Here is a 10,037-nt window from a genome sequence, read left to right as displayed (position 1 = left end):
CATGCTTCAACTCATCAACTGTTTACACAATCGAAACGAAGACGAAGATTTCTTTCATCCAGCAACTCCCAATTTGAGGAGCAGAAGGCTGATGTTGAAATTTTCTATAAACAATTCATCAACAAAACCTCAATCGAAGGATGATGTGGAGAATCCGAATCAGAAACCGCATAATTCGTTCTTTGATCGAACAGGTCGGCTTGTTTCTGGCCCTCAAAAGGCCTTCTCCAGCAGCGTACGCAATATCATGAAAGCGCCATTCCAACGGCTTCATAGAGACACTTGCTATTGGTCATTTTCACGTCGCCATCACGATCTGGCTCTATCTCGTAAGATTTCTCAATTTTTTCATCACACTTTTTGCTTATTTTATTGTATTGATCGAATAAGTCCACTCTGCTTGTTAATCTAGGGCTTAAATATTGGATATAGCTTTTCAATCACAACAGCGCCCAATAAGGAAGAAATTTCGTGTTATAATATATGTAAAACGACAGATTATGACATTGGAATCCTCAACAAAACCTAATATTAATAGATGCCTCAATTCTTTTTAAATCATATCTCTGTGCCTACAATTTGCTGGAGAATTTTGAATGAGCAATATTATATCATTTTTGCAGCAACCCTAGATACACACTTTTTGATTACGTTTGTTGTTAGTTCTAAAGTTCTTACCGGCCTAGCTGGTTGTGATATTGCTTGGACGGTCAATGGTTGTGGTTTGACAGGCTTAGAGAAGTTTTATTTCCTTATCACTGTTATGGAGATCTGTTCAATCATAATTTTTGGTCCTTTTTGAGTTTGTGATCTTTGATTTCAAGTTTCAAGTGCTGATATTCTTCTGGATAGAAAGAGTTTGAAACATCTTGGTGGGAATCATGATTTCTTAAATTATGTACAAGATTTTGAGAGAAGTTTTGGAGTTTTCAACAGCAAACAGAGTAGCCTATCTCTAATTGAGAGTTTTGATTCTTGTGGAGTTTGGGGACTTTCAAAGGATAGCCTCTGCATATGTTTTTTTTTAGCATTATGTGTAGACTTTAGGCCTCTTTCTGTCTCGAAATGATCCAAACATTTGAGCAAGTATCATCATAAAGATGGAAGGAAGGGCTGTTTCAGAGATGTATAGAAACGCAAGTGAGGAGCTATTTCTTAAATCTTGGGTGGAAAACTCAATCGGAATGTCGACACCAACCATGGAGATGATGGGATTAAAGAATTTTTCTCAGAGCTTTCGTACAGATAGTGAGGAACTCTTCAAAAGCTGGTTAACAAATGGAGAGGCAAGCAGCTCTATTACCTTTTTGGCTTTGTTTTACTTGTGGATAAAATAAAGCATATAGCATAAATTTGTTCAAGAACTGCTGAAATTATAGTCAGGTTCATCAAGCTTTACTGGGTTCAATTGACTGGCAATGGAAATGATAAGATTTTGGTTAATTCCCTGGATGTTTTATGGTGTTCACTAGTATTTTGAAGTCAAGATTCATGGAGGATCCCGAAAATGGAACGGTTCGCAGCAATAACGTGACCGTAAACGTGCCACGAGAAATTTATAACGCTATAGCTGAATTTTTCTTACCAGAAAAGATTTGTCATCAAGATGGGACTTCTCTGTTTACAACTACTTGTTTGATTTTTATCCCTATTTTGCAGATATTCTAAGCTCTTTAAGATCTTTCAACACCTACACTTTTTTGCGTTTCTTAAGGAATTAGACAATATCAGATACTCTAGTGGGCATGAATGACCAAACTCTTGATTTTCAAGATCATATTTGTGATGTTTCATGTATCAGAAAAACCAAAATGAGCTATTGGATAATTGATTCTTGATGTGACTTCATGTTCATACTTCCTAGTGTAATGGAAATGCATCTGATATAGCGTAGACAAAATCTGGACAGATTATTGTGTTATAGGCTTGATGGATTTTATTTTCTCGAGTCGAGTTAAATCGTTCATATTCTGGTAACTTGGTTGAATAACTTTGTTGATCTATTTCTTCTTACAGAATGTTAACAACTCATCAGGCCTGGCTTATCGCACTCGACAGGCATCAAGAAGGTTAGTATGTTTATTGCGGTTTCTTGAGATTCTCGAATTGCTTATAGCATATATTGTTCTTTTTGGGCTTTCCCTTCTGGGCTTCCCCTCAAGGTTTTTAAAACGCGTTTGCTAGGAGGTTTACACACCCTTATAAAGAATATTTTGTTCTCCTCCCCAACCGATGTGGGATCTCACAATCCACCCCTTCGGGGCCCAACGTCCTCGCTAGCACTTGTTCCTTCTCCAATTGATGTGGGACCCCCAAATCCACCCCCCTTCGAGGCCTGACGTCTTTGCTGGCACACCGCCTCATGTCTACCCCCTTCGGGGCTCAGCCTCCTCGCTAGCACATGATCCGGTGTCTGACTCTAATTTACCATTTGTAACGGCCCAAACCTACCGCTAGTAGATATTGTCTTCTTTAGGCTTACCCTTCCAGCCAACCTCAAAGTTTTTAAAACACTAGGGAGAGGTTTCCACACCTTTATAAAGGATGCTTTGTTCTACTTTCCAATCGACGTGGGATCTCACGGTTAAAGTTTCAAAGTTTTAAAAGAGTCTCTTTGCTCAGAGATTTGGCCTTCATTACCGTGAAAACTATGTATTCAAATATTATCAGTACTTCCACATTCTTATTTAATGTTGTTATTACTATTATTATTTTGCAGAATTGCCTCTGAGTCTGTTGAACTGTCTAGTCCTCAGTATGTGGCAAAACATCAAAAGAGAATAAGCAATGATATATTGCATCCACAAAGTGCCTCCGTGGCTGATGATGTCGCAGGAGCTAATCAACAAACTTTCAGGTTTGCTCTTCAATTTTTTGAGCCACAGCTCTTGTGCTATTGGTAATATTGTTCTCTAAATGGAGTTCGCTTGTACCTCAAATTTGTTGAGCATGTCAATATTAGCTTACATTGTAAAAGATGAAAGAAACATAAAAGTTTTAGCACCCCTCTTTTGTCTGTTGGAAGATTTATTCGTTTGTCATTTTGAACTTCTAGGGATGTTGTTGATGGTGAAGTGCAAGGTAGTAACCTTTATCTTGCGAAGGTTTGTTCCTCTCTTCAAAACTTAAGCTAATAAACCATCACAACTTTTTAATATCTCACTATTTTGTACAGGCATGGTTCCATAGTTCTCAACCTATGACAAGAAGTCGATCATCTGAGCTAAGGTAATCATTCTACTGCGGATTCATCTTCCACCATGATGATACTGAAAACTTTTACAGAGGGATGCCTTTTCATTTTCTATAATCTTATATGTCATCTCTATTGTAAAGTGTCAATTATGTGGATGAACTTATACTCGTCTGTTTTTCAATGCTTTATTTATTAATGGGTATCAAGGAGGAGGTATGCTGCAATGCAAAGCAATCAAAGCTCATTCGGTATAGAGTCCATGCATGACTTGTCAGGGCATGGAGCCAACGCGATGAAACTAGATATCACAAATTCACAGAGTTTCATTGACCCTTCTACTTGTGAGATTCCAAACCAGCCTGTTCAATTTGTATCCACATCCAATTCATCGGCATCAATGTTCAATGCACCAAACATGTATGATGTAGATCAAATTTCTTCTGTTGTAAACATGCTAAAGGGCACATTAGAACGGAAGAAACTAAATAACCAGATTGAAAAAGTGGCACCGGAGGTTAGTTCAAATGCACGTTTTGGCAACCTTAGTTTCGATCGAAGCAGTGACAGTTATATACATCAAATACCGAACAGTCTCGAGGAATTTTCTACTGTTCAAGTCGTGGATAATAGAATTTTACAAACGGTTGAGGGATCAGCAGAGCTCGGTTTCGATGCTTTCGTATATCCTGTAAATCCCATTCAGTCAGGTAGAGTTTCTCAAGAACCTTCTCAAAGTGAATCTTCTGCTGCTGCAGCAGTAGTTTCATCCGGTTTTGAGGCGTGTGATGGTCTTAGCAACTCAACTCTAACTCATAGCAACGGTGCAAGCTCAAGGAAACAAGTTGCAGGCAATCAGAGTTTAGAAAATGGATCATCACGATCTAAAGGTAGCCAATCTGTTCAATGATAAATGTTGTGTTATTCTTCGTCATTGATTTCAATTCTAACCTCGTTGGCCTTGTCCATGGATGCATATTTAGTGATGATTTTAGACTTTTTCTAGCTCGTGTCAGTGGTTAGGAAGGTTCTTGATTTCTGAATGTCAACATCTTTGATAGCCATATAATCATTCATTGCCCCATTTGTGGTTGTCTTCAGAAAATTCCTTCAAAACTAGTGGAGCTATGTATGTATGAAATGTGAATCGAAAATTTCCTAAGTTTAGGTTTTACTTACAGATCCATCAATTATCATCTTCTCCCCTTCCATGGAACAAGACTGTAGGCCGCATTTGTAGAGGCTGTATAAAGTTGAGTTTCTCAGTCTGTCCGTGTAGATTCTACATTGGTTGGGGATAGGGAGGATAACAAAACATTCTTTATAAGGGTGTAGAAACCTCTCCTTAGGAAACGTGTTTTAAAAAACCTTGAGGAGAAGCCTAAAAGAGAGCTCAAGGAGGACAATATCTGTTAGCGGTTGGCTTAAGCCGTTATAGTTAGCATTGTCCAACACTAGATACACATTTTCATTTGTTTCTATTATTTCAACTAACAAGTGTTTTTTTTTTTTTTCTTTCTTTCTTTGCCTTTATGTACTTCAAGTTTCATCCAGTGGGACAGCAGACTTCAGAGAAAGAATAATAGACAACTTAAAAGATGATAGAAAGGTGCGCTTTTTTCCCGCATGGTAGAAACCTTTACAAATTAAGCTGTTTTCCCTACAGGCTTATACTCAGAATAACCTTCTTTTGCTGTCTATGTTGGCATTGATTGCAGAGGAGGAGTGTAATTCGTTACGGGTCCGCAACATCAGCTGCTTCAGGTGAGTACTTATGTTTTAAACTACAATGATATATGCCTATTATTTCCGTCCCTTCAGGACATCCAACCAAATTAGAATGATACTAAGAATATTATCATGACACCTATCTATGCATTTCCTGTTATACGATGAACAAATGAGTCCTAATGAATCATTTTAAATTAAATCTATTTTGCTATGACTGATGTACACTTCTATTTAGTATCATCTAGAGGCCACCATAGTACAAGCACCTTCTTAGGCTCAACTAACTTGCAAGAATCTTGGTGTTTAACCTTTATTACTCTAATTATATAGTTGCTAATCTGAAGTCATAATCGATTAGTAATGGAGCCAAATTATTTTGCTAACCAATAAAATTCTAGCAGTGGACAAAGGAGATCCCACAAAGAAACGCCGGGTGGAGCGATCACGAAAGTATGTAAAAGATCTCTGTTGCTGGCTTTCTACTGGTGATTAATATTGTTGGGGTAATTAGGCAAAATGATGCACATATTTGGTTGGGTATTATCATGAAATTAGAACAAGAAATTTGCTCATGCTTATGATGATAGAAGTCTATCTCTCAATATGCATAAACTATGCCTGCAAGAATTCAATTCTAGTAATTGATTTGATGCAAATTTAGTTTAGTAATCATTTTGGGGAAAGGAAGCAAGCTTTTCTATGTTTGTATCGTATTTGTGTGAAAATTTGAACTCTCAACTCGTTCTCAAATACTGGTAATTGCAGAATGGCAGAGGCGAAGGAGAGGAATATGACACCAACTATTCCATCAGATATGCAATCAGTTCTGAAGCGGTGTGACAATCTTGAGAAGGAAGTGCGGTCACTAAAACTCAATTTGTCCTTTATGAATAGGTAACAGCACCAATTATATTAACTAGGATTCAACAGAATATTAGAGGTGTTTTAATCTTATTAACATTCTCATGTTTTAGGATAATAACACGTGTACGTTGAAATGATATGAATTTTGTCAAATTACAATTCTCTAAACTTCTAAGTTTGTCTATTTAGTTCATGAATTTTAAAAAGTGTCTCATAGGTTTCTAAATTTTTAATTCATGTCTAATAAGTCTCTAAGCTTTCAATTTTGTGTTGACGTCCATGACATATTTAAAAGTTTTTATTTCTCCTTACAGTTCAGATCCATACTCTTTATTTATGCCTAGCTGAAAGCTTTTATTTGAATGAAGTTTTATGCTGTAATTAGGTTTAGACGAACTTCTGATGTATTAACTATTAAAAAAGAACATATATAGCATGATGTGTTCGCTGAAAAGAATGGCTAACTGTTGAAATTCTCATGATTCTGATTTCTACAACATTTTCCAGATGAATATTGGCTTCATTATCTCATCTCTTGCTTTTGATTTTTCTTAACTATAAAGATCTAAGGACCAAGTTCTTGAAAATGAATGCAGGAAGGATTCTGAGCAGACTAAGCAGATAGAGGATCTTCAGAAGCAGAATGAGGACTTAGCAGATGAAAAAGAATGCCTACTTGAAGAGATTGAGAAGATTCTCTCAGAAACTGGAAGAATCTGAGAGTTTTATTGTCTTAATTGGACTGAAACACCCTCCACCCAAATTATGTCAAGGCATAACCAAAACTTCAGAAAGGGTCTAACAATTATTTGCATTATTGGTCTTGGGAGTTCACAAGTTATCTGCAACTCTCAGAAAGTTCACAAACAGATTGTTAATTGGTTGTGTATTACTTGAGATATATGTATGAATGTCCAAAATATTCAGTAACCAGGGACAGGTACTGACAGATGAGTGTATTTGGTTTCAATCGGCTCGCATACTGTAAAGCTCAAAATCTGTTGTATTTTCTTGATCAATGTTTTCTGTTTGGCATATATTGAAATGAAGACTGACATTGTTTGAGTCCCATGATTTTAGAAAAGAAAAACTGCTGGCTTTGTTGGTAAAGTTCAATTGTGGCTGAGTGATTAATAAAGTCAGGTAAATAGTAAAAGGATTAGAGGGCATGGTTTTGAGCGAGGTGATAGTCGGTTTGGTTTTCGACCTAACCAAACCAATTGGTTTTTGTGAGAACTCACATCGGTTGGAGAAAGGAACGAAACATTCTTTATAAGGGTGTGAAGACCTCTCCCTAACATATGCATTCTAAAACCATGAAGCTGATTGCAATACGTAACGAGCCAAAACGAACAATATCAGCTAGCGGTGGGCTTGGGCTGTTACAAATAGTATCAAAACTAGACACCGAGCGGTATGCCAACGAGGACACTGGGCCCCCAATGGATGTAGATTGTGAGATCCTAAATTGGTTGGAGATGAGAACAAAACATTCCTTATAAGGATGTGGAAACCTCTCCTTAGCAGACACATTTTAAAAACCTGAAGGGGGAAGCTCGAAAGGGAAAACCCAAAGAGATAATATCCGTTAAAGATAGGCTTGGGTTGTTACACTAACTACCTACTTACAATACAATGTCATTCAACATCTAAATGTAATAGGACAAGACAGTTGCCTAAAAAAAATAACCGAAATGCACATAATTTCACTCGAACACTCTTTGGTGTTTGGTATAAGAAGAAAGAAAGTAAAGTTTGAATGAACGGATCTGCGTGTACGTGGTGTACACGTAAACGGAGTATGAAAATGTTGTTTCTTTACACTTCATTCCCTGGGATTATGCGTATTATAAGCTAATACTAGCTCATGAACTTGAAAACAAATCCCTATAATCAGAACTAGGTCCTTAATCGAAGTTGCAATATAAATTATGCTCCTAAATAAAGAAGAATGGCTAAAAAAACATCAAGATAGTGGAAATAGTTAGCCATGTTTTCCATTTTAGAAAGAGATGAGTACCTTGAAGCGATAACAGCAAGCCCAGATAAGTCCGGAAAACTTGAGAACAGCTTCTGTAATCATATGTAAATCCACTTCTTCTCGTGTCAAATTTTCACATATAAGAAGTTACAGCGTTATCTCATTAATATCATCATACATATTTCTACAAACAGCCAAATTTAATAGATTCTAACAAACCAGTTATCTGGTACCGATCCACTGCAAAAAAAAGGCTACATTTACTTTCTATTGTTTCAAATGTGGAAACTCAATGATCCAAACTTTCATTTGATCAATCTGAGGACCATAGCCTACTTTTTAGAATATTGAAAATCTCAGGAAGGCTAAGCCTTTTTCCATACTGGATAATTAACCAACCTACAAAGGAGAAGTATGCTACCAGAAAACAAGCACGATTCAGGTGGATAAAAAACCTTGTTGTGAAGTACCTAAGCATCCAAGGTACCAGTGGTTGTAGGACCCTTAAGACAGTAATGGTGATCAACGAAGTCGAGAAACCCGTCATAAGTCCAGCCAACATATCCCACCTCCAAAATATAGTTCTTTCCTTGCTGGAATACCAAGATAGCAATAGTTTCGTGCACCTGTAAACCAGTAGAACGATGATAATCGATTATTGAATCAAGCAGTTTAGTACCAGACCAAGTGGCTACTAAACTATCCCGGACTTTTTTGAGGAGCTCTAAGATGTTTTATGAGATACAAATAAGTGGAATTAATACATTGGTAATCTTTAAGTTGACTATACAATGACAAAACATCGTCAGCAATTGGATTATGTAATACTTGACAAAACAATGGATCATACCTTCGGGCAGGAGCAAGAATTCACATTTCAGGGTGTTTCTAAATGTATCAAGATTTCAATGTGGAAGAAATGGGTAATTAGCACTAGTTAAATACCAGTATGCATGAAGGAGAAAACCATAGTAAAAGATGCAACAAAGCAGAAGGTTTCCAGTTCAATGGTTAATGCTGTTTCGAAAGATGATAGAGATTGATCTTGGTTCTCTAGCAAGTCAGCTTGAGAGATCTTTTGAGCCCAGCTCCGCCTAGTAATGAAGATTCTTTCCCGTTATCTGGTCAAGCATAGCCCTTGTTCGCTCCTTTACCAGTATTGGTAGATTTTTTTTTGCAAAGAAAAAAATATTTACAGATGCAACTGCATCCAACTATTCAAGATGACACCGTGATAAGACAAAAATGGCAGACTGCAATACACATATTGCCTATAAGACTAAGAATTCCATGCAAACGATGAAAAAAATATAAGAAATACAAGTCAATACTGCCTGCAAAATTAACAAACTCTTCCATATTCAAAGCCACAATTGGAAAAAGTTGGTAAAAAAGTAACTTACAGGAAATAGTATCTTTTAATCATCTCAACTTTTGTAGGTTCTTGAGCTTGACAGCTGGAAAAGCCATCATAGTCTAAGCTCACTGTGGAAATGTCAGATGAGTACCAGCAGCCATATGTTTCATTCACCTAATCGAAGAACAACATAGGAAGTGTATTAGAAGTAAATAAAACAGAAACTGGTTAAGATGGTGAATACCTTATCTGTGTCCTTTGTAAACAGAATAATCTAAGGACTTCAAATCTATGCAGTAAAATCAATCATGGGTGAGATCCATTGCTAGTGCACCTTGAATTTATCTTTAGCCAACCATGCAGCACCAAAATTAGGCCTGCATTTATGAGGAAGGGCCTCATTTGGAGCCTCTGCCAAAGCCACCCGAGCCTTGCCAGAAAAACGATCCTTCATTTCTACCTACAATTGTGAAAGAGACATAAATAAAGATGGGTAGGGGACAAATACATAAAATCATGGGTAATAGAAAGTATTATAAAAAATTACATGAATATGTTTGTGCGTGAACTTTCAATTATAAACAGTAATTTAGAAACAATTTTAGAGGTGTTCGATATGAGTGTGTCAAAATATGAGAGCTGCAACATGAAAGCACTCAAAATTTTGAATCACAAGGCTCCCAAAAATGAATGCAACAAATAACACCATCCTAATCTTGCTTGCATCGAACTTAAAATTTTACATAGTCCATTCGAACCATCTCTCATTGATGTCCCTTTCCAATTTTACTTCGAACTTTTCGTTGACATACTTTACCCATAATATCACATAATTTGGGCATGAAGGATACGTATGAAGAATTGAACTAGCAACAAAAAAAAAAAAAAAAACCCTTTTTAGTAACTAACAC

The 10,037-nt window shown here is 36.8% G+C and overlaps 2 protein-coding genes across 5 annotated transcripts in view; one reads left to right on the top strand and one right to left on the bottom strand.

Moving 5' to 3' along the window:
• The first annotated feature begins 377 nt into the window (after window positions 1-377).
• Window positions 378-6,857, top strand: LOC111800819. Of its 4 annotated transcripts, none has more exons than XM_023684685.1 (11): window positions 378-1,286; window positions 2,017-2,069; window positions 2,720-2,857; window positions 3,056-3,104; window positions 3,176-3,228; window positions 3,407-4,083; window positions 4,738-4,802; window positions 4,912-4,957; window positions 5,323-5,374; window positions 5,690-5,818; window positions 6,385-6,857. In XM_023684685.1, exons 1-11 carry the CDS (start codon window positions 1,101-1,103, stop codon window positions 6,506-6,508), a joined length of 1,572 nt encoding a protein of 523 aa, XP_023540453.1. In that variant the 5' UTR covers window positions 378-1,100; the 3' UTR covers window positions 6,509-6,857. The 4 variants fall into 4 exon arrangements, with proteins under 4 accessions (XP_023540453.1, XP_023540454.1, XP_023540450.1 ...); XM_023684682.1 differs by having other exon boundaries at window positions 379-1,286; window positions 3,404-4,083; XM_023684684.1 differs by having other exon boundaries at window positions 380-1,286; window positions 3,404-4,083; window positions 5,326-5,374.
• Window positions 6,858-7,848: 991 nt separating this feature from the next.
• The window catches only part of LOC111800848, a 6,042-nt gene continuing 3,853 nt past the window's right edge, over window positions 7,849-10,037 (bottom strand). The window contains exons 3-5 of the mRNA XM_023684728.1: window positions 9,461-9,586; window positions 9,173-9,300; window positions 7,849-8,395 (exon numbers count right to left, since the gene is read on the bottom strand). Coding sequence (XP_023540496.1) covers window positions 8,083-8,395; window positions 9,173-9,300; window positions 9,461-9,586 — 567 coding nt within the window. The 3' untranslated portion in view covers window positions 7,849-8,082. The remainder of the gene's footprint in view (window positions 8,396-9,172; window positions 9,301-9,460; window positions 9,587-10,037) is intronic.

This window comes from Cucurbita pepo, chromosome LG08, assembly GCF_002806865.2.
Source record: "Cucurbita pepo subsp. pepo cultivar mu-cu-16 chromosome LG08, ASM280686v2, whole genome shotgun sequence".
NCBI lineage: Eukaryota > Viridiplantae > Streptophyta > Magnoliopsida > Cucurbitales > Cucurbitaceae > Cucurbita > Cucurbita pepo.
This window is presented reverse-complemented; position numbering and strand designations above follow the sequence as displayed.